Source organism: Myotis yumanensis, unplaced genomic scaffold (assembly GCF_028538775.1).
Source record: "Myotis yumanensis isolate MYYU_CA2020_CCGP unplaced genomic scaffold, mMyoYum1.0.hap1 SCAF_16, whole genome shotgun sequence".
In the NCBI taxonomy this organism is placed as follows: Eukaryota; Metazoa; Chordata; class Mammalia; order Chiroptera; family Vespertilionidae; genus Myotis; species Myotis yumanensis.
The window spans coordinates 24,337,622-24,364,693 of record NW_027223767.1 but is presented as its reverse complement, the minus strand read 5'-3'; the positions used below and the strand labels follow the sequence as shown (position 1 = coordinate 24,364,693).

Sequence of the window (27,072 nt, the reverse complement as noted above, 5' to 3'; positions counted from 1 at the left end):
AGGGGAACCACGAGCCACGTGGCTGTTGAGCTCCTGCAGCGGGGCTAGATGGAGTTGCGATGCACTGCACATGTAAACCTAAGACGTAGCATGAAAAGAATGTAAAATAGCTCAGCCTTTTTATATGTCGAAATATTTGAGCATTATTGGGTAAATAAAATATATTATTAAAATTCACCCGTTTCTTTTTACTCTTTTAACATGACTATTAGAAAAGTACCTATGTGGCTTGCATTTGTGGCTTGTGTTACTTTTTCGTGTGGACAGTGCTGCTCTAGACTGAGCACTGCTTCCCATCCAGGCTCAAATAAGCTGGGTCTCGGCACAGCTGAGAGGGTGGCCTAGGCCCGCTCACTCACCTGGGACCCTTTGTGGCACCAGCCTTCTTGGTACCGGGACTTGCTTGTGTGAATGAGATGTGATGGTGTTGGCAGCAAAGGCCGAGGCTGATGAGCAGGCTACTGCTGGTTATGTAACCTGTGCTGCCCAGAAGGGCCACTAGGGGCTGCTATGAGATCCCTGGAAGAACAAAGCCGACTTCCTCAGGGTTAGCCGGGCTTTATTTGGAACCTTTTCTGGAAGCCAGCCGGCTAGGTCCTTGGCCTCCCTCGGGGCGATATGAGAAGAGGGCATGTAGAGGGCAGGGACTCTCCTGTGATACACGGGCAGCCCAGCTCAGCGGTGCAGATGACAAGCAGGCTGGCCCAGCCGGCAGCAAGAGATAGGCTATAGGATAAATGAGCTGATTGATGGGGGTGGGATTTGGAGATCTTCCCTGCAGTTCTTTGGAAGAAAACAGCTCCGCATCATTCAGCTGGGTCTGCCTCCTCCCGGGTCCTTGATTCTGCCATTTCTGGCAGATTACTGCCCTTTCTTCCTTACCTCGAAGTTGGAGCGGTGATGGAAGCTTGATGGTGGTGGTGGGTTGAGTGAGCAGAGGAGCCGTTTGGTGCCTTGAGACAGGCAGAGCTTGACTGGACGGGTTCCGGACAGCCTCTCCCCAGTCACAACAGCAGGTGGGCTGGCGACACTACCCCATTCATGCTCTGCCTGCTGCAAATACATCTTTGTCTTTGACAAGTGTGAGGAGGCTGGGGTAATGCTGCTAAGGGCTCTTTTTGAAGGTGCCGTGGAAAGGCAAAAGGACAGAGTCTGGCCAGGCTGGAACCAGTCCAGGCAAATGCATGCTTCCTTGGTTTGGAAAAGGGAGTGTGATGAAGTGGAGCTCGGTGCTGCCACCATTAGTCGGAATTGCTAGAATTAAATTTGTAGGGACAGGTAACAGGGTGGATCCTAATGGTTCTAAGGGGTGGGTTACAGCCTTATAATTCTAGGCATATTTTGGGAAATGAGAACCATTTAACCTTTGCTTAACACCAGAATCTGAAGGGGACCTGAGACACAGAAAAGGCACGGTGGACGTGGGCCACCTCGGGAGCTGGGTTTCTTCCCAAGGGGTGATGACGACAAGGCTGGGCCCAGCTTTGTCTGAGTCACTGGGGAGTCAGTGGCCAGAGGACGGGAAGCTTAGGTCTTAGAGCTTCTAACTATAGAAAAGGGTTGAAGAGACTTCCATTTGAAAAGCAGGTGGGAGTTGTACCCTGGAACATTCAGAGGGAGGGGCACATTGAGCTAAGGGGCCTGCCTTCAGACTACGCTGACAGCTTCTGTGGATGTTTCTGAAGGGCTGTGGAGGCATCTTCTACTGTATAGTCATCATGCTCTGTAAGCATTCAGTTGCCACTATTGATAGATCTCTGGGTAGCACATAGGCAGATTCTAGTACTTTGTGATGTGGCATTGTTCTAAATGGTACCAGATTTCTGTTCTGCTTAAGGCAGTCGTTAGAGCTGGCCCAGGCCGACAGCCTGGCGTGCTGGAGTGGGCTGGTGTCAGGGAATTCGATATCCTCTTTTCTGTGTGGCCACTTCCTCGTCACTGGGTCCAGAGGTGGTAATTTGAAGATATGTTTCCCAGGTTTGTGGTCAAATCTAAATCAATCTCCAGAACCAAACTAAAAGAGTAACAAATGAAGGATCTGGATTCTTGTCTGTGAAGGTAACAGTTCTTATTAGAACCAGAATTTCATTCAGAATTAAAAATTTTTACCTACACCAAATCTTCAAATTACAATCAGAGGCTGGTTGGAGAAGCAGATGCTTCAGTTTTTACTGTGAGAGGAGGGGGCGGGAAATTTCGAGGTCACATATGTGATGGGCTTAGTATTGGCTCATCTTTGGGGCAAGGGCCCAGCCAGTGGCCTCAGGGACCAGTCACAGGTGTGGTGGGGAAAGGCCAGTCGCTGTTTGTGGAACGGCCGAGCTGCCCACGCCTCCTTAGCCTGGATTTCTAAGACCCGCCCGGGCCTGAGCATTGACCTGGGTGACTGAACGGAGGTCCTGAAGGGGAAGGAAATAAAGGCAACGGGGCAGTCCACTTGGGATGCACATGGCACCCAGGTGGCCTCTGCCAAGGCTTCGCGTTCCTCCCACATTGTTTTCCGGGGAAAGAGGATGTTAAATGGCAGGAGGGGCTCGGGGCCCGGGCCTCCGTGGATGGCTTCTCGTGCGGCTCGGGTGGCAGCCTCGGCCAGGGCAGGCCCCGAGTCGCCAGGGCGGGGATGAGGCGGAGAGCGTGCCCCAGGCCCGCAGCTGCCGGCGCCGCGGCGGGAACAAAGGCAGCACGTGTCTGGGCGGCGCGGCGGGCGGGTCCGTCCTCGCCCCACCCCGCTCCGCCCCGCCCCGCCGTTCCCCACGGCCCGAGCTCGGCTGCGCGGGGCGCCCGGGACTCACGCGGGCGGCTGCTGCTGCTGCTAGACCGGCAGCGCGGAGCGGGCGGAGAGCTGTGCGGGAGGGGACGCCCCGGGGCGGGCGGTGCCGGCACTGCGAGTCCCGCCGCCGCCGGAGTCCGGGTCCTCGCTGGGCGCGGTGAGTAGAGACGCCTCGGGTTCGCGGCCGCGGCCCCGCCAGCCCTGCGCGCGGCTCGTGCTGAGGACGGCGGCGGCCCCGGCTCCCGGGCAACACCAGGCCCGACCGCGCCGGCGCGGGAGCCGCGCGCGCTCGAGAGGGAAACGGCGGAGGTGCGCGCCGGGGCGGGAGCGGGAGCGGGAGCGCGGCGGCGGCGAGCGGGGGCGGGGCCGCGCCTGCAGAACCTTGGACAGTAGCTCCGGAGCCGCCGCCGCCGAGCGCGAGCCCCGCCGAGCCCCGCCGAGCGCAGCGCCGGGACCGCGGCGCGCAGTGCGGAGGGCGCGGAGCGCAGGAGCCGCCGCCTGCCGGGTGAGCCTGCGCCTCTGCCCAGGGAGCCTGGGCCGGGGTCGGGGCTGCGGGCGGGGTCCAGGCGGGGTCCCCTCCCGCGGCATCCGGAGCTTGGCGGGCGCGGCGGGCGGGGTGCCGCAGTGGAGGCGGCCGGGCTGCGGCGCGGGGCGCGGGCGGGGCCGCGGAGCCCGGGGAGGCTCTGGTGGAGCCGGGGGTCGGGTCCGCGGGGTCCGCGAGACAGGGGCGGAGGAGCGCCTGGTGCTGAGAACCATCTTGTTTTCCACGCAGATTCGAAGGGCAGCACGCGCCCCCGGGAGCGCCCCCGCCTCCTCCCCGGGGCCGCCGCGGGCTCGGTGAGCCGTTTCTCCCCGCGGGCCGGCAGTCTGGGCGCGCAGGGGCGTGGGCCCCCGCCCGGCGCGCAGCGGCACCATGGGCACCGTGCTGTCCCTGTCCCCCAGCTACCGCAAGGCCACGCTGTTTGAGGATGGCGCGGCCACGGTGGGCCACTACACGGCCGTGCAGAATAGCAAGAACGCCAAGGACAAGAACCTGAAGCGGCACTCCATCATCTCCGTGCTGCCCTGGAAGAGGATCGTGGCCGTGTCGGCCAAGAAGAAGAACTCCAAGAAGGTGCAGCCCAACGGCAGCTACCAGAACAACATCACGCACCTCAACAATGAGAACCTGAAGAAGTCGCTGTCGTGCGCCAACCTGTCCACGTTCGCCCAGCCCCCACCGGCCCAGCCGCCTGCCCCCCCTGCCAGCCAGCTCTCGGGATCCCAGACCGGGGTCTCCTCCTCGGTCAAGAAGGCCCCGCACCCTGCCATCACCTCTGCAGGGACACCCAAACGGGTCATCGTCCAGGCGTCCACCAGCGAGCTGCTGCGCTGCCTGGGCGAGTTCCTGTGCCGCCGGTGCTACCGCCTGAAGCACCTGTCCCCCACGGACCCCGTGCTCTGGCTGCGCAGCGTGGACCGCTCGCTGCTCCTGCAGGGCTGGCAGGACCAGGGCTTCATCACGCCGGCCAACGTGGTTTTCCTCTACATGCTCTGCAGGGACGTGATCTCCTCCGAGGTGGGCTCTGACCACGAGCTCCAGGCCGTGCTGCTCACCTGCCTGTACCTCTCCTACTCCTACATGGGCAACGAGATCTCCTACCCGCTCAAGCCCTTCCTGGTGGAGAGCTGCAAGGAGGCCTTTTGGGACCGCTGCCTCTCCGTCATCAACCTCATGAGCTCCAAGATGCTGCAGATCAACGCGGACCCGCACTACTTCACACAGGTGTTCTCCGACCTGAAGAACGAGAGTGGCCAGGAGGACAAGAAGCGGCTCCTGCTAGGGCTGGATCGGTGAGCCCCGTAGCATGCATCACGGCTCAAGGATTCAATTCATTTTTAAAAATTTATTATTAAACAAATCAGATTTTATGTACAGTATGTGTCTAGCAAAGCCACCAAGGGCCGATCCCGGCCCACCTTCATCCCTGCCAGGGCTTTTCTTCAGCTCTGCCAAGAACTCTGGGCGCGTTTGAACTCCTGGACCGTGTGCAAAACCCAGAAGATGTGTTCAGAGCCACCCAGGCCCCCGACCTTCGACTTTGGGGGATTCCAAGGACTGACTTGCCTCTGTCGCCTGCGCCCTTGCTGGACCAGGGCAGGTGAGGCTGTCGGTCGCTCCCTGCGCGGGAGCTGGAGAGGGGCCTCTGGCCAGGTGACCCCGGGAGGATTTGGCGCCTCTAGTGGGGGGCCCTTTTCTGGCTCCAGTTTTGGGTGGTCCATTCTCCCAGAGGCTCCTGGAGCCGCCATCCTGACTGAGCTGCATGTGGGGTTGCGAGGCAAGCTATGCCTCTTCGATCTAGGAGAAGCCAGCCTGGTGCAAAGGTTGTGTCCTGTTGTTTGGCCGTGCACAACCCTCGTTTGCTCTTTTTTCTTTTTTAGGGAGAAGGGCTTTCCTTTAGTGGAGACACGGAACTTGCCCCTCAGTCCCCTTGTCCCCTGCTCCCGGCCATGTCGGCAGTGTTGGTTAATGAGCTGGTTTGACCCATGAAGTTCTTTTATTGTGGGTCCCAGCTCAAGAGGTGGGGTGAAGCTGGGGACACTCCTTTCCTGGGTGAGTGTTTCACTTGGGTCATGTCGCTTAGTCACCCCGTGGTGAAGGCCAGGACAGCTGCGGTGCCCATGACCACCCACCCGCCTGCCTCTGGCAGGGGGCGTGCCAGGCCTGAGACCAAGCCAGAGCCCACCTACGGGCTGAGGCCTCTTCTTGCCGGTGCACATGCTGTTCTGCAGAGCTGGGGTGTGGGGGCTGGTAAGGATGTACCCCTACCCCCCACTCCTACCCCTTTTCATTTAAAGCTGTTTCCAGACAGTTCGGTTTCTTCTGAAGACGAAGCCTTGCCCTGCAAGGCCCAGGGAGACAGCTGGATCTCAGAGACAATTACAGGCCGGGGTAGGACTCCCGGTTGCTTTGTGAGCCTGCTGATTCTACAACTGATCATTTGCAGCTGCTGGTTTTGGTTTCCACTTTAGTGGCTGTGAAAACACAGGATATGTACTTAATCAATTTTCTTTCTAATTCTCCCAGATTGGTGGCTTGGGACTTGGGAGAGGACCAGGAGAAGGGACAGAGTCTTCCTCCATGGCCCATCGCCCTGGCTTTGGGGAACAAAGAGCAGTGTGAAGGCTCCAGAGAATTCGCTCTTCCCAGCCCCCCAGGGAGTGCTGGAATGGGGGGTGGGTGGGGAGCCGAGGCTCATGTTACATAGGATTAGGTCCCAGGTGGCTGCCATCTCAGCACAAGCACTACTGAAAATCACGTTAAAAAGAGCAAGCTGTGAAATTGAGGTCGGCCCTAAGAGCCCGCGGCCTTCGGCCAGCCCGCATGTGCGGACGAGGGCCTGCCCATGCGCGAGAGCATTTGCCCCAGCTGCGCCTCCAGGCCCACGCCGAGCCGTTCCGGGGCCGCCAGAGAAGCTGATGCAGGGCTGGGAGGACCCTCGGCCGCTGGCACAGACTTCACTGCAGCACCTCTTTCTTCTCCGCTGGATTGTCACCGGCCTGTCTGTTCAGATCTGCTGCCACGTGTGACCTGAGGTAGGAGGCCCTAGAGGGCAGCGGGCCCTGGTGGCATGGAAGAGGGTGGTTCGATGCCGAGTCTCCAGAGGAGGGGCCCGTGTTTGCAGCCACTTGTTCGGCGGGCTGAACCTGGCCTGAAACTGCTCAGTCACATCCACAGGATTCCTGTTTTGTGTGTTTCCTTCTCTTTCTCCATATTTATTTTTCTTATGTTCTGGAGGAGGTGTAGAGGTCAGGAGTGGTCGGGGGCTAAGGACGTAACTCTAGTTCCATCCATGTGAAAGCCTGGCGCGTCCTCCTCCCTCCCCTTGCACTGGTCATCAGTATTGTGTAAAGGAACTGATACACTTGAGTGTGCAAGCAATGAACCCGTTTGACATGCTGACATGCTGCTATGAAGACTACTTTTAGAACAACATAAAAAAAATACAGAAAAAAAACTGACAAAAAAAAAAACCACCACCACCACCACCCCTTTATTCTTTCATTGTTGCTTTTACAGTGATATTGTGCATGCCGACAAGGAGCATTTTGTGTCTTAAGAAAAATAATCTTAGAACAGATGGCTGTGAAATTTACACCCGTGCACAGAACAAGTCACAGGAATACTCGTTCAGGATTTGGTTTTTCTCTTTCTTGTAAAGCTGAAGGGTTGATATATTCTTTAAATGCAGTTATTAGGAGTTAGTTTCGTTCCAACAGTTGTTAAACTTGCAATGAAAAGAAAATGTGCCATTTTTTTTCACTCGGAATCTTTTCATAGCTGTATATTTGAAACTGCTAATTACACAACGTGCGATGTATGTTGGTTTTTTTAGTGCAATTTCTTCTGTAGCTATTCTTTGACCAAACTGTGGGTATTGTTAATATTAATTTATATTTGTCTCATTTCGTATGTATGTGTAGTGTGTTTGTAAGTATGTGTGGTTTATAATCTGACAAGGTCATGAAGCTCAGTTTGGCTGTAATTTAATTCCCCTTCCCTTATTTTTATTTATTTTTGTACCGTGCTGATTAAATAAAATGCACTGACCATCCATTACATAGACCTCTTTCGTGGGCACATCATTCACGAGCAGGCCAGGCGGCTTTTTATAAACGATTCCTGCACTCAGGATATAATTGGATTTGTGTCATGGGGGAGGGGAAGGGTGGTGGGAGAAGGGAGGGGCCGGGTTAGGGGAGAGGGCTTAACCAGCAGAGCACGTGGATGTGAAGGTGATTAAGGAAGAAGCACAGGTTAAGTCGACTCGGGTTGAGCTGCTGGGCGGGGCAGGAGTGGCTCTCTTGGCTTGATCAGGCCCAGGCACGGCCTGGTGACCGCTGGCTGGTGGTCCTGCAGGGACCCGATTGTGGAGCTTGGCTCCAAGGCTGTGGCCCCATATGTTGTGGGCCTGGCTCTGTTCAGCACCCACTGTTCAGAGGCACTCAGACCAGCTGGAGGAGTGGTGTCCATGTGGCCCAGCCTTGGGGCGTCCAGTAAGCCCATAATTGTGCAAGGGTGGGGTCCCCTCTGGCTGGACCCGCATTGCTCAGAGGTACTGTGGTTCGGCCCCAGACCACCATAAACAAGGGAGCAGTGCAGTAAAGCAAGCCGTAATCTTTTTGCTGGTGGAGGGTCTTGTTAAAAATGCAACATCTGTGAGCGCAATAAAATGAGGTGTGCCCGTGTTGCCAGTGGTCTCTGTCCTCATGCCCCCAGCCCAAGCCTCAGGGACTAGGGCTCTGACCTACCCAGGCCCTGCGCCTGTGGTTGCTGCCCCTGGGCACCAGGAAGGCTGTTCTGCTTAGGTTGCAACTTGGGGGCTATCAGGCCCCCCCTCCGCCCCCCCTCCCCGTGGTCTGAGTCCCAGAGGCCGCACTGCATGTTCTTTCCTGTGATGACGGGGTGGCCCCCTGTAGCTGCAGGGCCGTGGGTGCCGGGGCCTGCAGCTTCCCCCACCCTGAGAAGTCCTGGTCCTTCTGCCACCCTCAGCCAGCCAGCCTCGGATCCCTCCCCAGGCTGCAGCCATAGGAATCGAGCCTTTCCTTCATAGATGCATGCTTCAGTTTCAGTGACCTCGAAAGCACTGAACTTGGAGTCAGCAATCAGGCCTCAAAATGGCACAGAAAGTGTTTGGATTGAACCCCACTGCCTTCCCCCTATTACTCCTTTCCACAGCTTTCTTCTCACCATGTGTTTTATATATATATATATATGTGTTTTATTTATATATATTTTCATTGTTAAAAGTATTACATATGCCCCCCTTTCCCTCCCAATGACCTCTTCTGCCCCTGCCTCCCAGGCCTTCCCCACCCTGTGGTCTGTGTCCATGGGTTATGCATATATGCACACAAGGTCTTTGGTTGATCTCTTCCACTCTCCCTCTGAGACTCCTCAGTCTCCCTGCTCCCATGTCTCTGGATCTATTTTGTTCATCAGTTTACTTTGTTCATTAGACTCCACATATGAGTGAGGTCATGTGATGCTTGTCTTTCCCTGCCTGGCTTATTGGCTTAGCATAACCTCTCCAGGTCCCTCCATGCTGCCTCAGAGGGTAAGAGGTCTTTTTCCCACCACGCAGTATTTGTGTTTAGGAGGCTCAGGTGCCTTACCCTGCATTTTACAGTATTTGTGCTGAATGAGCCCTCCCTTCCTCGGGGTAAGAGCGGGCTGTGTAGAAGCGAAAAGTTCACAATCACGGGTGGAGTTTCCAATGAAAGGTAAGCAGAACACCTTTAAAATAAGATTTAACGCTTTATTGCTCTTGATGGTAAATCAAAATATGCTTTAGAAATAGAGTTAATTTAATGGAAAATAGGAATATATGCACCAAACCTTACATTGCATTTAATTAAATCAAGAGAAACACTTCATTGCGTACAATCACTGTGTCCTGCTTCCCCCTTGCCCTACATTCCTGATCCTCCCTCAGTCCCACACCAACTTCTCTTAGGACGTGATGCAAGTGCCCATGGCCACTGGTGGCCCTCAGCCTGGAGGCCCTGGGCTGGGCTGAGGCTCCGGGCCACGCAGAGGCGGAGGGAGGCCAGGCCGCCAGCTCCCGCTCCCCCCGGCCTCTGAAAGGCACTCATTTGGCAGGTTCCACTTTGGTGTGTCTGGGACAGACACTGCATGTATCCTGTAGAAAGCGACAGGTCGGGGGGATAAGCGGATGGAGAGGCGGCGGTCCACTTCAGGTGGTTCCGCTAGCGGCCAGGTGCTTGGCAAAAGGACGCGTGTCGCTGAGCCTGGCTGGTGGCTCTCTGTGCGGCGTGGGCAGCTGGCCGGGCTTCGGGAGGGAGAATGGCTCCCAAGGACAGGCTGCCCGGTGGATTCTTTGTTGCAAACTGCACAGGTGCCAGTGTTGGCCAGCCCTGCGAAGCAGGCGGGGGTGCGGCTGAGACCAGGCTGCCGGGACCACCTGGGGACCCTGGGTGAGGCACCGGAGTCTGCATCAGGCACTTGGTGTGCTGTGCGGGGCCAGGGTGGCAGGACGGGAGCGTGGGGGTGGGTGGGGAGCAGGGAGCAGGGGTCTTCACACCTTGCCAGGCTCCTCCTGCGGCCTGGGCTCACCTTCAGCCCCTTCGCAGGGTGCCGAGTCCCCTTCCAAGGCTCCAGCAGGGGCGAGGGGGGCTTATGCTGCCCAGAGGGCCAGGCGCCCCCTTCAGCTGAGACATGGTAGGGGGTGGGCTCAGGCAGACACCTGAAGGCACGTGCTGGGCACAGACAGGCAAGATGGTGCTGTTCTCCGGGCCTGAGGGCTGCGTGCCCGCGGCGGGTGGACATGCTGGCCTGGCCTGCAGTGTCAGGACTCTGCCTTTTCTATTTCCCCCGCCCCCACGGTTCCCGTGTGCTCTGAACCTCCTGTCCCAGCCCTAGTTCTCCACGAGCGTGAAGGGGCCCACGGGGGGCCCCGCCCCTGCGACTCCACTTTACTAGTGTTCCTGACCCGAGTGGGTGCAGCGGACACGGTATCCGACGAGCAGCCCTGCGAACTGCAGAAATACGTGAAGGCAACCGCGGGCACAGGCGCGTGGTGAAGAGGATCCTGGGAGCATCCCTCCCCCCTGCTCTCGGCAGAGAGGTGGCCAGGAGGCCGGGCGGGGCAGACCCGGGCAGGCCGGCTGCCAGCGGGGCATGGCTGTCCTGCCAGCCACTGCTCCTGGGCTGAGGGGCTGGTCCTACAGGTGAACCTGCTCACCTGGTGGCTTTGGCTGCTGCTGGGAGAACGGGGTCCACGGTGGAGCTGAGAAACAGCCACGGGGACCTTGGCCCCCTGGGGGCGAGGCGGGGGCAGGATGGGCTCACAGAGGGAGCAGGGGACTCCCACCCCACCTCCTACAGGGCCAGCAGGGGGTCCTGGGCCAGAGTGCTGACCCCACCTGGCCCGTCCAGGGACACCCTCACCAACTGAAGGCACCTTTGAGCTGCCTCTGAGGTGAGGCTGGGGGGAGCCCGCCCGGGGCTCTGGGACGGGGCACCGGGCTCTTTGGTTTGTTGATGGGGCTGGGGACGGTTGGGGCAGAGGGAGGCGTGACCGAAGGCAGGAGGCGAAGAGATCTCAGGGGAGGGGCCTGCAAGGAGGCAGAGGGGCCGCGCCCCCCTCAAGGCCCTGGAGCTGATTTCTAGCGGGGTAGCAGGGATCGGATCGGCAATGAGACGGGGACCAGGATGCCGAGTGCGCCCGGCTGGGGAGCCTCAGTTCCCGGGCACGCTGAGGGTGAAGCCCGAGCGGTTCTTGGTGAAGTCGGGCTGTGGCTGGTTGAGCCGCGTCTCCACGGAAACGGTGCACTTCTTGCCGTGCAGGCTGCACTGCACGGGGTTGGTGACGTTGACTTGAAGGTGGCGCTTCTCACTGCGAGAACCAAGAGACAGACAGACGGGCAGTTAGCAGGCAGCCAGGGTGGGTGATTCCCAGGCCACCCAGGGCCTGCCTCTGGCCAAGCTCCCGTGGGCCCCCCAGATGCCCCAGGGGCTCGGGCACTGGAGGCCGCCTCGGAGGCCTGGAGAAGCCCCAGGAGGCTGGTGGGGTGGGGCGGCCTCCAACCAGAGCCTCCGAGAGCAGGGGGCTGACCTTCTGACCTCGGCCGCAGCCTGGCTCCGCGCACCAGAACCAGCGTGTTGAGCTGGACCAGAGGGGGAAGCGGTGAACCTCAGCCACCAACTCCCCGGCCCTCAGGCCCGAGGCCCGGGGCTCTAGGAGTCAGCAGGGGGTCTGACACAGGGGCGGGGGGGGGGGGGGGCGGCAAGCTTCCTTCCAATCATTTCTCAGGAATCGGATTGCAGCAGGGAGCCCTGGGCGGTGTCCTGCACACCCCCCTGGGGAGCCGCTCACCCTGCGGGCACGGGGTCCAGCTGTGGGAACGGGTCTGACTGCAGTGTCCCCGGGAGCCTCTGGGGCTTTGACTCGGCTTTGCCACCGAGCCCGCTCTGCTGCTGGACCCACCGCGGTAGGGAGGTCGGCCACGGGAAGACCGTGCAGTGGCCGCGCACGCTCCGCCCTGGGAGCCTGTGCCGCTGCCGCCTGGAGGGGCTCAGCCGGGGCCCCGAGGGGGGTCGACGCCCAGGAGGCCCGAGGGGGGGGGTCAGTGAGGCTGGTGCACCTGCAGAGTAGCCGCAGCCTCCCTCCCCTCCTCACACCCCGGATACGCTGCAGAGCGGCTTATTTTAAGACGCGAGACCGTCTCTGAAGAGGCTGGACCTCACGTCGGCTCACACGTGCGGCACAGCCACACGGAACCCCGGCTTGTGCCGCGGCAGCTCCCTGTGCGCTGGGCGGTGAGAGGAGGAAGACCCCGCGGCCTGGGTCCTCAGGCGTCAGGCTGGCCCCCTATCGCTCTGCTGGGCTCCCCGGGCTGCGACCCTCCTGGTGTCCGCCCCGCAGGGGAGTGGGGCCGAGGCCGCAGGCGCTCCCTCCCGCCCAGCCTTACGCGCCTCCCCGCGCCCAGGTGAGCAGGAGGCGCTTTCCAGGCACAATCACTGACGCAGCTCCTCTTGCCCGGGCCCTGAGCAGCCGTCCTGGCCGCAGACAGCGCTCAGGTGACGGGTGCTGCCGGCCTCCAGCCGAGCACCCGCCGGGCTCGCTTCCCGGGTGCCCCGCGCACATGCCCACAGCCGGCCCCACAGCGGGGAGCACGCGGGGTGTCCTCAGGCCTGTCCCTCCGCGCGCTCTCATTAACCTGTCGTAGAGGCAGAAACGGGCACCGGAGGAGACCCAGGGCTGTCGCTTGTGGGCCTCGGGTCTCTTAATGTCTTGTCAGCTGCAGCTGAAACCTGGCTTAGCCGCTATTTTTAATCAGCCTGGGCATAAAAATAGCAGCGCCCATCAGGCAGTGACGCAGGCCCTTCTCACCCCTGCGGGAGCCGGGCCTGCTGTGCGGGGCAGGTGCGGGGCCAGGCTGCGGGCGGCCGGGTCCCTGTGGGGCCCCGTGGCCAGGAGCACGCGATGTCCAGCACTGCAGCCCTGCCTGCGGCAGACCTGCCTCCAGGACAGGGCTTCCTCCCCGCCGACCCCCTGCCGTCCCCCCGCTTGGGCGGCCTCCCTGCCGCCTGTCAGCCCAGCACGGCCTCTGGGTCCCTCAGGCTGGACTCCCAGCCTGTGGAAGCCTCGACCGGACCCTCTAAGAGGCCTTCCCTGGCCCTTGCCGCCTGCGGGGCGTGTCCCCTTCCTTTACGGCCGAGCACAGGCTCTGTCCCCCACGGCCTGCGTCTTCTCTTCCCGTCTGTGGAGGCTGGTACACTTGTGCACATCCGGTGGGGTCCAGAACCACCTGGGGACTCGGTCTTGGGGAAAAGGTTCTGAAAGAGTCCATTCCAAGTGGGCTAGAAAAATCTAACCAAGGAAACGTGAATCCCTAGCACCCCCCCCTGTGCACACAGTCAGAACAGGCTGCTCTCAGCGCAGCCCTTCCCTCAGGGCCACGAGTTCACGGCCAGCAGAGAGCACCCCTGACGCCCCCGCCCCTGCTCTAGGCCCCTGTGCACCTCCAGTATCTGCTCTACAGTCCTCGTGCAGGGCTTGTGCTGGGGGGAAAACGAGGAGCAAATGGCTATTACAGATGGCACCCCAGGATCACAAGGGCACAACTTCACCTTGAAATGGAGCCCACGGGTGGGGGTTGCAGGATAGAAAAAGCAGTGGACAACCACAGCTCCAGACTCCTCTCCCCACTGGGCTGGGCTGAAAGCTTCCCTGCCACCTGTTCTTGTGTCCCAGTCAGTGAGCCTGAGAGTAATTACTGCTGGGGGAGGAGTGGATGGGGGAGGAGGCCCAGCCCCCTCCCCAGGGAAAGGAGGGAAAGCAGGGACCAAGCCCGTAAGACACAAGTAACTATCATTTATGTATTAGAAATACTTTAAACGTTTCAATTACAGGTGACCTACAATATGTGTTGTAGGGTAGAACAGTGGTTCCCAACCTCTGGCCCTTTAAATACAGTTCCTCATGTTGTGACCCAACCATAAAATTCTTTTCGTTGCTACTTCCTAACTGTAATGTTGCTACTGTTATGAATCGTAATGTAAATTATCTGATATGCAGGATGGTCTTAGGCAACCCCTGTGAAAGGGTCGTTCGACTGCCAAAGGGGTCGCGACCCACAAGTTGAGAACCGCTGGTGTAGAACATAGTGATTAGACATTTACATAACTTACAAAGTGGTCCTTTAGTAAGTCTAGTGCCCTTTTGGCACTATACATCGTTATTAAATATATTACTGTCTATATTCCTTCTGCTGTACTTGACATCCCTGTGACTGTTTTTATAATTGGCAACTTGTACTTCTTAATTCCTTCGCCTTTTTCACCCATCCCCCTTCCCATCCCGCAACCATCAAGTTGTTCTCTGTATGTATGAGTTTGTGGTTTAGTTTTTTAGATCCCACATATAAATGACATCATACAATTTTTGTTCTTCTCTGACTTATATTTCACTCGGCATAATTCCCTCTAGGTCCGTCCATGTTGTTGCGATGGCCAGATTTCATTCTTTCCTCTTTACTGCTGAGTGACAGTCTATTGCATATTTGTACCATGTCTTCTTCACCCACTCGTCTATTGGTGGACACCTAGGTTGTGTCCATACCTTGGCTATTGTAAATAATGCTGCAGTGAACATAGAGGTGCAGATACCTTTTAAAATTTATCTTTAGATAAATGCCCAGAAGTGGAATGCTGAGTCATGTGGTAGTTTTTAAGAAACCTCCATCCTGTTTTCTATGCCTGCACCAATTTACAGTCACTGAGGATAGCCATTCTAACAGGTGCGAGGTGTTATCTCATTGTGGTTTTAATTTGCATTTCCCTGATGATTAGTGTTGAGATCTTGGCCATTTGTATGTCCTCTTGGGAGAAATGTCTATTGGGGTCCTCTGCCCATTTTTTAAAAAATTAATCCTCACCCAAGGATATTTTTTTCCATTAAGTTTTTTTTTTTTTAGAGAGTGAAAAAGAGAAAGGGAGGGCGGGAGGAAGTCTTGGGGAGAGGAAGGGAGAGAAAGAAACACTGACATGAGGGAGACAAGTCGAGTGGTTGCCTCCCACAGGCACCAGGGAACAATCCTGCAATCCAGGTGCATGCCCTTGGCCGGAAATCGAACCCTTGGGACTTTGATCTATACGCCAGTACCAGGCTGTTTTGATTACAGTGGCTTTGTAGTATAACTTGATAACCAGTATTGTGATTCCTCCAACTTTGTTCTTCTTTCTCAAGATTGATTTGGCTATTTGAAGTTTTTTATGGTTCTACAAAAATGTTAGGATTATTTTAGTTCTGTGAAAAATGCCGTTCGTATTTTCATAGGGACTGCAATGAATCTGTAGATTGCTTTGGGTAGTATGGGCATTTTAATGATGTTAATTCTTATCTATGAGCATGATATATGTTCCTGTTTATTTGTATCTTCTTTAATTTCTTCAGTGTCTTTCTTTTTAAAAAAAATCTTTTTTATTGATTTTTTACAGAGAGGAAGGGAGAGGGATAGAGAGTTAGAAACATCAATCAGCTGCCTCCTGCACACTCCCCACTGGGTATGTGCCCACAACCAAGGTACATGCCCTTGACTGGAATTGAACCTGGGACCCTTGAGTCCACAGGCTGACGCTCTATCCATTGAGCCAAACCGGTTAGGGCTTTCTCCAGTGTCTTATAGTTTTCTGAGTACAGGTCTTTTTACTTGCTTGGTTAAATTTATTCCTAGATATTTATCCTTTGTATGCAATTGTAAATAGAATTATTTTTTTAAAAATTACTCTTTCTGGTAGTTTGTTATTGGTATATAACTTGCAACCAATTTCTGAATATGAATTTTGTACCTGCTATTACTTTATTGAATTCATTTATTAGTTCTAATAGTTTTTTGTGTGTATAGTTTTATAGTTTCTGTATCTGGTGTGTCATCTGCAAACAACAGTTTTGGATGCCTTTTATGTCTTTTTCTTATCTGATGGTTGTAACTAGGACTTCCAATGATATGTTGAGTAAAACTGTTGAGAGTGGACATCCTTTCTCTTAAAGAGAAAACTTACAGCTTTTCACCACTGAGTATGTTAGCTGTGGGTTTGTCATATATGGCCTTCATTATGTTGAGGTATGTTTCCTCTATCCCCAATTTGCTGAAAGTATTTATCATAAATAGATATTGGATTTTGACAAATGGCTTTTCTGCTTCTATAGATAAGATCATTGATTTTTATCCTTCATTTTGTTTATGTGGTGTATCACATTAATTGATTTGTGGATTTTGAACCAGCCTTGAATCTCAAGAATAAATCCCACTTGATCATAGTGTCTGACCTTTCAATGTATTGCTGGATCTGGTTTGCTAATATTTTGTTGAGGATTTTAGTACAGTGGTTCTCAACCTTGGCTGCACATTAGAATCACCTGGGAATCTTTTTAAAATCCTGATTTCTGGGCCCCATCCTCTGGAAATTCTGTTTCTTTGTTATGGGGTGGGGCCACAACATTAGTAACAAAGAAACAATTTCCGGAGGATGAGGCCCAGAAATCAGGATTTTAAAAAGATTCCCAGGTAATTCTAATGTGCAGCCAAGATTGAGAACCACTGTTTTAGTATCTATGTTTATCAGGGACATTGGCATATAATTTTCCTCCCTCCCTCCCTCCCTCCCTCCCTCCCTCCCTCCCCTCTGTCCATTTTGTCTGGTTTTAGTATCAGGGTAATGCTGGCCTCATAAAATGAGCTTGGGAGCCTTCCCTTCTCTTGAATTTCTTGGGATAGTTTGAGAAGGACAGGTGTTAGTTCTTCTTTGAATGTTTGGTTCACCTGTGAAGCCATTGGTCCAGGGCTTGTTTTTTGGGAGTTTTCTAATTACTGATTCTATTTCATTCATAGTAATCAGTCTGTTCAGATTTTCTGTTTCTTCTTGATTCATTCTTGGAAGATTGTATGTTTCTAGGAATTTATCCATTTCTTCCAGGTTGTCCAATTTGTTGACATATAATTGTTCATAATATTTCCTTATAATCCTTTGTTATTTCTGTGGTATCTCTTGCCACTTCTCTTTCATTTCTGATTTTATTTACTTGGATGCTCTCCTCTTTTATCTTAAAGTCTGGCTAAAAGTTTATCAATTTTGTTTATAATTTTAAAGAACTAGATCTTGGCCCTAACTGGTTTGGCTCAGTGGATAGAGTGTTGGCCTGTGGACCAAAGGGTCCCGGGTTCAATTCCGGTCAAGGGGCATGTGCCTTAGTTGCAGGCTCCTCCCTGGCATAGGCCCTGGTGGGGGCTTGTGAAGGAGGCAACCAATCAATGTGTTTCTCTCACATCATGTTTCTCTCTGTCTTTCCTTCTCTCTTCCACTTTCCCTAAAAATCAATGGAAAAATATCCTCAGGTGAGGATTAACAAAAAAAGAAAAAAAAAAAAGAACCAGATCTTGGTTTTATTGATTTTTTTTTCTATTCATTTTTAGACTCAATTTTGTTGATTTATACTCTGATCTTTATTATTTCCTCCCTTCTGTTCCCTTTGTGTTTTGTTTGTTCTTTTTCTAGTTCTTTTAGGCATAAGGTTAGATTCTTAAATTTATTGAGACTTGTTTTGGGGCCTAACATGTGGTCTATCTTGTAAAATGTTCCATGTGCCCTTGAAAACAATGTATATTTTGCTATTTTTGGGTGAAATGTCCTAAAAATATCAATTAAGTCCATCTGGTTTAAAGTATCATTTAAGTCCCCTGTTTCCTTGTTGATTTTCTGTCTGAAGGACCTATCCATTGATATCAGTGGGGTGTTAAAGTCCCCTACTATAACTATATTACTGATAATCTCTCCCTTTATGTGCATCAATATTTGCTGTATATATTTAGGTGCTCCTGTGTAGATGTTATTTAGAGTTATAGCCTCTTGTTGGATTGGTCCCTTTATCATTATGAAATGCCCTTCTTTGCTTCTTGTTATAGCCCTTGTTTGAAGTCTTATAGCCCTTGTTAAAAGTCTTATTTTATGTGATATAAGTATTGCTACCCTAGCTATTTTTATTTCCATTTTCATGAAATGTCTTTTTCTACCCCTTTATGTCTGTGTGTGGCTTTCAATCTGAGGTGGGTCTCTTGTAGGCAGCTTATATATGGGTCTTTTTATTTTATTTATTTTAAAATTATTTATTAAAAAAAATCTTTATTGTTGAAAGTATTACATATGTCCCCCCCCCCCCATCCAGCCCACCCCCGCCCCCAACCCCAGACTCTCACCACCCCCATTGTCTATGTCCAGGGGTTATGCATTACATATGGGTCTTTTTATTTATTTATTTATTTATTTATTTATTTCAAATATTTTATTGAATTCTTACAGAGAGGAAGGGAGAGAGACAGAGAGTTAGAAACATCGATGAGAGAGAAACATCGATCAGCTGCCTCCTGCACACCCCCCACTGGGGATGTGCCCGCAACCCCAGGTACATGCCCTTGACCGGAATCGAACCCGGGACCCTTCAGTCCGCAGGCGCTCCATCCACTGAGCCAAACCGGCCTTGGCAAGGGTCTTTTTATTTTTAAAAAATATATTTTTATTGATTTCAGAGAGGAAAGTAGAGGGGAGATAGAAACATCAATGATGGGAGAGAATCATTGATCAGCTGCCTCCTGCACGCCCCCCACTAGGGATTGAGCCCGAAACCAGGGCATGCGCCCTTGACCAGAATTGAACCCAGGACCCTTCAGTCTGCAGGCGGACGCTCTATCCACCGAGCCAAACCAGCTAGGGCTATATGGGTCTTTAAAAAAAAAATCCATTTAGTCACCCTGTGTCTTTGGTTGGAACAATTAATACATTTACACTTAAAGTAATTACTGATAGTTATAGAATTATTGACATTTTATTCATTGTGTTTGTAATTCCTCCCTGTTCCTTTTTTATTCTCTTGCACAGTGACAACTTTCTAGTGTTGTGTTTAGATTCTTTTTATTTCTTGTATATCTCTTGCAGATTTTTGGTTTGTGGTTACCATGCTCTCCATATATACCACACTATGTTTACAGCAGTCTATTTTAAGTTAACGGTCACTTAACTTGGAACACATTTTAAAATCACCACTTTATACTCACCCTCTCCACATTTATTTTTGTCATTACTTTTAAAACCTTTTTTTTGAGAGTGTTTGTATATGTCCCTTAATTTATTGTTGTAATCACACACGATCTTACTTTTATCTTTTAATTTTTGTACTAGCTTTATAGTTGGTTGATCCCTTGGTTTTACTAAATGTTTGCCTTTACCGAGTGGGAATCTTTTTCTTTCCTATTTTGTTTCTTCAATCCTTACCCGAGGATATTTTTTCCAATGATTTCCAGAGCGATTGAGTGGGAGAGAGGGAGGAGGGGAGGGAGGGAGAGGAACATTGATTTGAGAGACACTCATCAATTGGTTGCCTCCTGCACACACCCAGACTGGGGCTGGGAAACCAGCAACCGAGGTCCGTGCCCTTGACCAGGAATTGAACCGGAGACCCTTTTGTCCATGGGCCAATGCTCTACCCACTGAGTCAAACCGGCCAGGATTCTGGGCTTGGAGGCGGCTATGCTATGAACTGAGGCCAAACGCCAGTTGTGTTGGGCTGCGTTTATAACAACAGTGAGGGCAGGAAGAACCAGCCTTCTGCTGGTCTAAAGAGCCGGACGAAGCAACTCTGGTCGGTGTCGTCCACACACTGCCCTCGACAGACAACACAGACAGCGTGGTGGGTGGAGTTTGGTGGTTCCTCACTGAGTTAAATGTAGAATTAGCACCCCAGCAATTCCACTCCTGGACACATGCCCCAAAGAAGTGAAAACAGGTCTTCAAACAGAAGCGTGTACAGGAGTGTTTATAGCAGCATCATTTGCAATAAACAAAAAGTAGAAACAGTCCAAACATCTATCAACTGATGAGTGGATAAGCAAAATGTGGTGCACCCATTTAATGAAATATTATTCAGCCGTACAAAGAAATGAAGCACTTTCAACAATAAAGATTAAAAAAAAGAAAGAAATGAAGCACTGATACTTGCTACATGGGTGAACCTTAAAAACATTATGTGGTGCCCTAGCTGGTTTGGCTCAGTGGATAAAGCGTTGGCCTGCGGACTGAAGGATCCCGGGTTCGATTCCGGTCAAGGGCACATACCCAGACTGTGGGCTCGATCCCCAGTAGGGGGTGTGCAGGAGGCAGCCGATCAATGATTCTCTCTCATCATTGATGTTTCCATCTCTCTCTCCCTCTCCCTTCCTCTCTGATATCAATAAAAATATATTAAAAAACATTATGTGACATTAAAGGAGTCAGACACAACAAGGCATGTATCACGTAATCCCACTGATATGAAATGTCCAGAACAGGCACCTCTATGGAGAGAAACAGTACAGCAGCTGGGATGTGGAGGAACTGGCAAGGTGTATGGGGTCCTTAGGGGTGACGGAATATTCCAGAACGAGACAGAGGTGATGGTTGCACAACAGTATGCATGCACGAAACGTGACTGTATGTTTTGTGTATTTTAAAAAGTAGATGGATCATAACGGAGAAATAAGAAGTTGCCCTCAAACCGCGTTTTCTTTGCCCATCTCAAGTTCAACCGGCAAGGTTTTGACACCAGCAAGGGTTGCTCTGCCGAGTGAGGGGAGTGAAGGGTTTGAGTGGCAGCAGGCCCAGCAGCGGACAGTGCAGGTCAGGGACGCCTCTGCCTGCAAACTTTGGAGCCGAGCACCTTCCTTATGCTCTAAAGCAGCGGTTCTCAACCTGTGGGTCACGACCCCTTTGGGGGTCGAACGACCCTTTCACAGGGGTCGCCTAAGACCATCGGAAAACACATCTATAATTACATATTGTTTTGGTGATTAATCACTATGCTTTAATTATGTTCAATTTGTAACAATGAAAATACATCTGCATATCAGATATTTACATTACGATTCATAACAGTAGCAAAATTACAGTTATGAAGTAGCAACGAAAATAATTTTATGGTTGGGGGTCACCACAACATGAGGAACTGTATTAAAGGGTCGCGGCATTAGGAAGGTTGAGAACCACTGCTCTAAAGGAAAGAAAGGAGACTTCACAGACAAGGCAGGGTGTCTCTCTGATGGTGTGCCAGGCCAGAGGACAGCTGCGTGGAGGCCGGCAGCTGAGGGAGGGGCCACCCTCCCCCCATCTTCTGTTACAGGATTTATTGGCTCAGCAAACTGTGGAATTCGGGGACTTTCACCTGTTCCAAGCCATCACTGCAGGCAAATGGCCTTTATCAGATTACTTTCCCTCGTTTTTCATTCAGACGCCTGTCCTCTGCTGATCAGAGACATCCGTGGGTAAATGCATTGGAGGCAGCAATGGGAGGTCCCGAGCAGCCGTGCATTTATACATCCTGCAGGAATGGGGGCTCTCCGGTCTCTCCAGGAGCTGAATCAGCCCAGAAAATGTCCCCTGGGGCCCAGACGCCTGGTGAGCTGGGACCAGGAGACCTTCACCCATGGGCTTGCCCTCCGTAGACCAGGACTTGGGGGATGGAGTGAACACTCTCTCCTCTCCATGGCTCTCCCTGCTGGAGCCGTGGTAGTCCTGGGTCTAACTAATGATCTTGGAAGGGAACGGAATGGGAGTGCGTGAAGGGGTTCTCAGGTTCAATTCCTGGTCAAAGGCACGGACCTCGGTTGCAGGTTCCCAGCCCCAGTCCGGGTGCGTGCAGGAGGCAACCAATTGATGTGTCTCTCTCACATCAATGTTCCTCTCTCTCCCTCCCTCCTTCACTCACCGGGACTGTGTTCTCTGGGGGCCTGGCAAGGAGTTCCTGAATGCGAGGGTCAGGCAGTGGTTCTCCCGTGCTGGGTCACAGGATGTGGGGGGAGGAAGTCGCTGGGCGCCAGACGCAGGCAGGCAGTACAGAGAGGCTTTTCGAAGTGATGATTAATGTGGTGGGTGTTTCAGGACAAACCCTAGAGCCATGAAGACAGGCTGCAGGTGCGTGTGCTCTCAGTGGGGCCTAGAGCTCGGGTCGCAGCTGTTCCCAGCGCGTTTCATTTCCTGCGAGAGGCAAGTCCCTCTGCTCAGATCACACCGCAGCGGGCGGGTCTCCACACCCTGCTTTGGGAAATGCTGCTTCTGTTTCTGTCAGGGTCGGACGAGCCTTTTACTTCCGTTCCTTCTAAAGCGAGTGTAAGAGCCCATGCAGTTTTGAGAGTGGGGGTGTCATGTCTCCGGTCTAATGAGTCTTTCTGGGTTTGCAGTTGGTGAAGGATGTAGGGGAGAACCCATTAAGAAGTTATACACACACACACACAGACACGTATGTATATGAAGGGAGAAGGAGAGAGACATCAATGATGAGAGAGAATCATTGATTGGCCGCCTCCTGCACGCCCCACACTGGGGATCGAGCCCGCAAGCCAGGCATGTGCCCTGACCAGGAATCCAACCGTGACCTCCTGGTTCATAGGTCGATGCTCAACCACGGAGCCATGCTGGCCGGGAGGGAAACCACTTTCATTTAGAAAATAAAACTCTTGTCACTAAACAGCTCTGGGCAGGCAGTGCATGCTGAGGCCCCGGCGCAGGCTGGCGTCGGCACTGGGCACAGCCTCACTCACCCTGGAGGCCCACCCAGCCAGCGCCCTTCCCCACGGCTCTCTCTCCCCGACCACCATCACCATTTCTCCCCAACCTGCACTCCTTTCCTATTTACCGAGCCCACACGGTGGCTGGGCCCCATCCAGAGAAAGAGGACACAGCATTAGTGGGACGCAGGCCCCCAGCTCAAGGCCTTCCCGTCCTTACCGGCAGGTGGGAGAACGTTAGCGCCGTGCCACACACTCAGGCCACCTGGAGGAAGGCCACCTAAGCGGGGTGGCTTCCAGAGGGAGTAACGTCCAGACTGAGTCTCCAGAGATAGGAATCCTGTGGGAGTACTTATTTTATTTATTTCAGAGGGGAAGGGAGAGAGAGAGAGAAACATCAATCATGCGAGAGGATCATTGATTGGCTGCCTCCTGCACGCCCCCTCCTGGGGATCAAGCCGGCAACCTGGGCATGTGCCCTTGACCAGAATTGAACCTGGGACCCTTTAGTCCGCAGGCCGACGACGCTCCATCCACTGAGCCAAACCAGCTGGGGTGCAGAGGTATGTCTGTTTCTTTTTTCCTTAATATACTGTTCTGTCACCCACGCCTGTGATTTCAGTGACCCAGTCAGCGACCTTATCCTAGCATGAGGCCCAAGCCACCTACTGGACAAAGCCCTGCCCGTCCCTCGGACAGCTGAGTCTTCGTGTGTCCAACACTGAGCTCATCCCTTGGCCCCTTCCCCAAACGGCATCCCTCTCCCCGCCGAGTCCGTGTCAGTGGGAGGGTACCATCCACCCAGTCACGGAGGCCCCTCCTCTCCCTCCAGTGCCCACACCCAGTCACCACCACCTATTGAATTCACCTTCTCAATCTCTGGCCACAGCCCAGGACCTCAGCCCCTCCCCCTGGTGACTGATGCAGCTCCTGCCTTCGGGTGGCCCCACACCCCGCCTCAAACGTATCCTCCACATTGTCACCAGACAGATCCTCTAAAGGCACAAAAAGAACCTGTCACTCCGCTGCCAAAATCCCGTTAGTCATTCCCCAGAGCTCTGGAGAGCCACCTGCCCCCGCCTCCCCCGGGCTGGGCTGGGTGTCCATCTGTGGCCCTGTTCTTTCTTTCTTTATTTTTTTATGTTGTTAATTCTTACCCAAGAGACAGAGAGAGAAACATCGATGTGAGCGAGACACATCGACTGGTTGCCTCCTGCATGCAGCCCTGGGGATCGAGCCTGCAACCGAGGTAAGTGCCCTTGGGCGGAATTGAACCCGGAACCCTTTAGTCTGCAGGCCGATATTCTATCTATTGAGCCAAACTGGCTAGGGCGATAATTATTTTCTTTATCAAAGAGTAGTTCACCAGGAAGACAGCTCCAGAAAATAAAAGTTAAGTCACCTGTGTGAGATTTGCAACGACACAGTAGTCCCACCGACTCAGCCACACGGTCACCTTCTGAGGTTCCAATTACCTACCGTCAACCACGAAGAAACATGACCTTGCTTGGTAAAACCAAACCTTCTCATGTGTGGTGCTCCCTCATTGCTAATGAAGTTCCCAGGGAAAATGAAAACGCGGGGTAGGATGACCAACATGTGGGCTGATGGAAACATTGGAAGGGTACGGAAATCCTTGAATTACATCAATGAACATGTCACCTATTTTTCTGAGGTGGAAGGGAGATGAGCAGACAGCGGCTCCATGTGAAGTTCTCAGCAGTATCCTGAGTAATGTGGGCGGGCATTTCTGATGACCACGCCTCTGTTTGCTGGCTGTGGCTGGTGCTACTTAGCAGCGCCTGGCGTAGTGGAAAGGGTCTTGGATGGGGGTGGGGAGGCTGAAAATCCTCCTCCTCCCTCTATGGAGAACCTACCATGGACTGGGCACTGTGTTAAACATCTCACACGCATCATCGTGTGTAATTCTGCCCCCAGCTTTGGAGGCGCTGTCCTTATGCCCACAGGACAGGTGAGGACACAGATGCCGAGGAAGGTCGAGGGTAGCTCACAGCGGGAGAGGGTGAGGCTAGGATCTGGGCCCACAGTGTCCATCTCTTGAGCGACGTGTTGAACCTCCCATTCTATTCAGTCCCCGCGTTGGGGTGCTTTTCTGGCTCTCCTGTGGGGCATCGCCTTGCAGCGTGGGAACACTTTAGTTCTCGGAGAAGAAGGCATTTGGAATCCGTGTGATGACGCTATGGTCTGGGCGTTCTGACCCCTACCCCATGTCCCTGCGTGGTCACCGCTTGTCGATTTCTCTTCCTGGGTATTCGCTTCTTTACTCCTTGACCAGGAGACAACACTGCTGTCTCCAGGTCTGGCCGATCCCAGGCTGGCAGAGAACGGCCGCTTTCCTGGCGCTGGGAGGTTCTGCGCACGTTTTGACTATTTCCCTGCACATACTGGTCTCTCGATTGCCCAGCTGAAGCCCCGAGGAGGACTGCTGTTGCTCCGTGGAGGCTGCTGGTTCTGTTTCTGTCAGTCAGAGGGCACCTGCTCTGTGTGTCCGCAGCCCTCCCCAGGCAAGCTGGGCCGGGCCGGCCTGGGGGTGGAGGCGGCTGGTGGGGCTCGCCCTCACGGCCTCAGGACTGCCGCCTGCTCTCTGACTTCTTTCCCCTCCGCCGACATCAGAGACCGAGGTGGTGAGAATGCTCCATTTTGCTTTTATATTTGGAATCTGGACGCTTTAAAGGTTACATTCCTCTGTCCCTCCCAAAATGTCCAAATGAATGCTTTACGCCGGGGATAATGAAACCCTTCGAAACCCAAACGAAAAGAACACCACCTCAAGTATGAGAAAAGGCCAAAAAACAAGCAACAAGGCAACACGAACCAAACCCAACCCCTGTCACAGAACAAACGGACGGCAGCTGTCAGCAGGCTGCACACAGGGCCGGAGCGGGGTCCCTTCCTCTCGCACAAGAGGGCTGGGGAGGGCTCTGGGCCTCCGGTCCTGGTCCTCTGACATCCATCCACAGGCCCCCTTCCTCTTCACAGCTCCGCCTTCTTTCTCTCCCTTTGACTTCGCACCTCAGTGCTCTTTGCTCTAGTGTCTTTGGGTTTATTTTATCACATAAAAAAGTGTTTGAGAGACTTTCTCCTTTTCCTATGTTGAGCCTTTTTTTTTTTACATCTTTGCTGTTTCCTGCTTACATTTCTATTTCTCCTCCCTTGACACTTCTGCTAACAGCACCTCCAAAGTTAGCACCATCTGTGAACATGGGTGTTTATTTTCTATTCGCGTCATTAATGAAGGTGCTAAATAAGACCGGACTGAACATGTACGGGACCCACGTGGTCTGTGCACAGATGATTTCTGGTGGTTTGTCAGCAACACTGTTCTATATTTGCCTTTCATCTCATTATCTAGAAGCATTTGAGCCTGGTTTGTGTGGCTCAGTGGTTGAGCGTCGACCTATAAACCAGGAGGTCACAGTTCGATTCCCAGTCAGGGCAAATGCCCAGGTTTCGGGCTCAATTCCCAGTGTGGGGCATGCAAGAGGCAGCCGATCAATGATCCTCTCTCATCATTGATATTTCTATCTCTCTCCCTCTCCCTCTCCCTCTCCCTGTCCCTTCCTCTCTGAAATCAATTAAAAAATATATATATAAAAAGCATCTGAGCACAGCTGGAGTGGCTCAGCTGGTGGAGTATCATCTGTGCACCAAAAGGTTGCCAGTGAGATTCCTGGTCAGGGAATATCTGGGTTGTGTGTTTGATCCCCATTTGATCCCCAGTCAGGGAGGGTATGGACGGCAACATCACAGTGTCTCTATCTATTTATCTCTCCATCTCTCCCTTCCTCTCTCTAAGCATGTCCTTGGGTGAGGATTAAAAAAAAGCATCTGAGCTTATATTTGTGTGTGGCCATGGGTCACTCTACAGAGGAGCTAACAGGATCCAGACCCCGCCTTCCGAGAAATGAACATTTAAGCTGGTTGACAGCTGCACATGAACACACTGGGGACACACATACTAAAAAGAGAGTCATCAAAAGAATGCCTGAGGAAGAGTACAGCAAACCCTTGGTTTTCCGGACCTCGATTTAACAGACAAAATTTCTGGTCCGAATATCATATGTGACAACACCTTTGTTTAAAATGTTTTTAATCAAGATTTTCTTATAAATTACTAGGTTATCTTTTATTATTATTTCACTGTTACTTTTTTATTTATTTTTGTTAATCCTCACCTGAGGATATTTTCCTCATTGGTTTATTGACTTCAGAGAGGAAGGGAGAGGGACAGAGAGATAGAAACATCAATGATTGGCTGCGGCCTCCTGCACACCCAACACTGGGGATGGAGCCTGCAACCCAGGCATGTGCCCTGACTGGGAATCAAACCGTGATCTCGTGGTTCATAGGTCGACGCTCAACCACTGAGCCACGCCCAGCATTTCTAACTTTTTATTCAATGTTATTCTGCTGTTGTTTTACACTTCCCCCACCGTTCTTTCTAGCAATATTTATCTCAAAACGTCCAAACTTTTAAAGCAGTATTCCCAGGAGCGGTGATGCAAATTACAAAGTGGAGGGGGAGAAAGGTCTCATCCTTGCTTTGCAAATAGAAGCTCACATTCTCTAAAATTGTGGTGACTTGAAGGAATTTGGAAACTGGTCAATGTCCAAAAGCAATCAACAGGTTATGGTTTCCCGCGTGGTTAAGGTCCCCATTGAGGGGCTGCTAGCACAGTGAACTG

The 27,072-nt window shown here is 52.9% G+C and overlaps 2 protein-coding genes across 4 annotated transcripts in view; one reads left to right on the top strand and one right to left on the bottom strand.

Moving 5' to 3' along the window:
- The first annotated feature begins 704 nt into the window (after positions 1–704).
- CDK5R1 (cyclin dependent kinase 5 regulatory subunit 1) lies at positions 705–7,376 on the top strand. 3 transcript variants are annotated; one of them, XM_070394117.1, is made up of 2 exons: positions 705–1,016; positions 3,543–7,376. In XM_070394117.1, exon 2 carries the CDS (start codon positions 3,684–3,686, stop codon positions 4,605–4,607), a length of 924 nt encoding a protein of 307 aa, XP_070250218.1. In that variant the 5' UTR covers positions 705–1,016; positions 3,543–3,683; the 3' UTR covers positions 4,608–7,376. The 3 variants fall into 3 exon arrangements, with proteins under 3 accessions (XP_070250218.1, XP_070250217.1, XP_070250216.1); XM_070394116.1 differs by lacking the exon at positions 705–1,016 and adding an exon at positions 2,838–2,927; XM_070394115.1 differs by lacking the exon at positions 705–1,016 and adding an exon at positions 3,192–3,275.
- A 1,679-nt stretch (positions 7,377–9,055) lies between these two features.
- MYO1D (myosin ID) overlaps positions 9,056–27,072 on the bottom strand; it is a 273,264-nt gene continuing 255,247 nt past the window's right edge. The window contains exon 22 of the mRNA XM_070394306.1: positions 9,056–11,169. Within this exon, the coding sequence (XP_070250407.1) occupies positions 11,013–11,169 (157 nt within the window). The 3' untranslated portion in view covers positions 9,056–11,012. The remainder of the gene's footprint in view (positions 11,170–27,072) is intronic.

What these genes read in the sequence shown, in the direction of transcription:
- CDK5R1 (XM_070394117.1), top strand. Translation starts at nt 3,684, where the DNA reads ATGGGCACCGTGCTGTCCCTGTCCCCCAGCTACCGCAAGGCCACGCTG.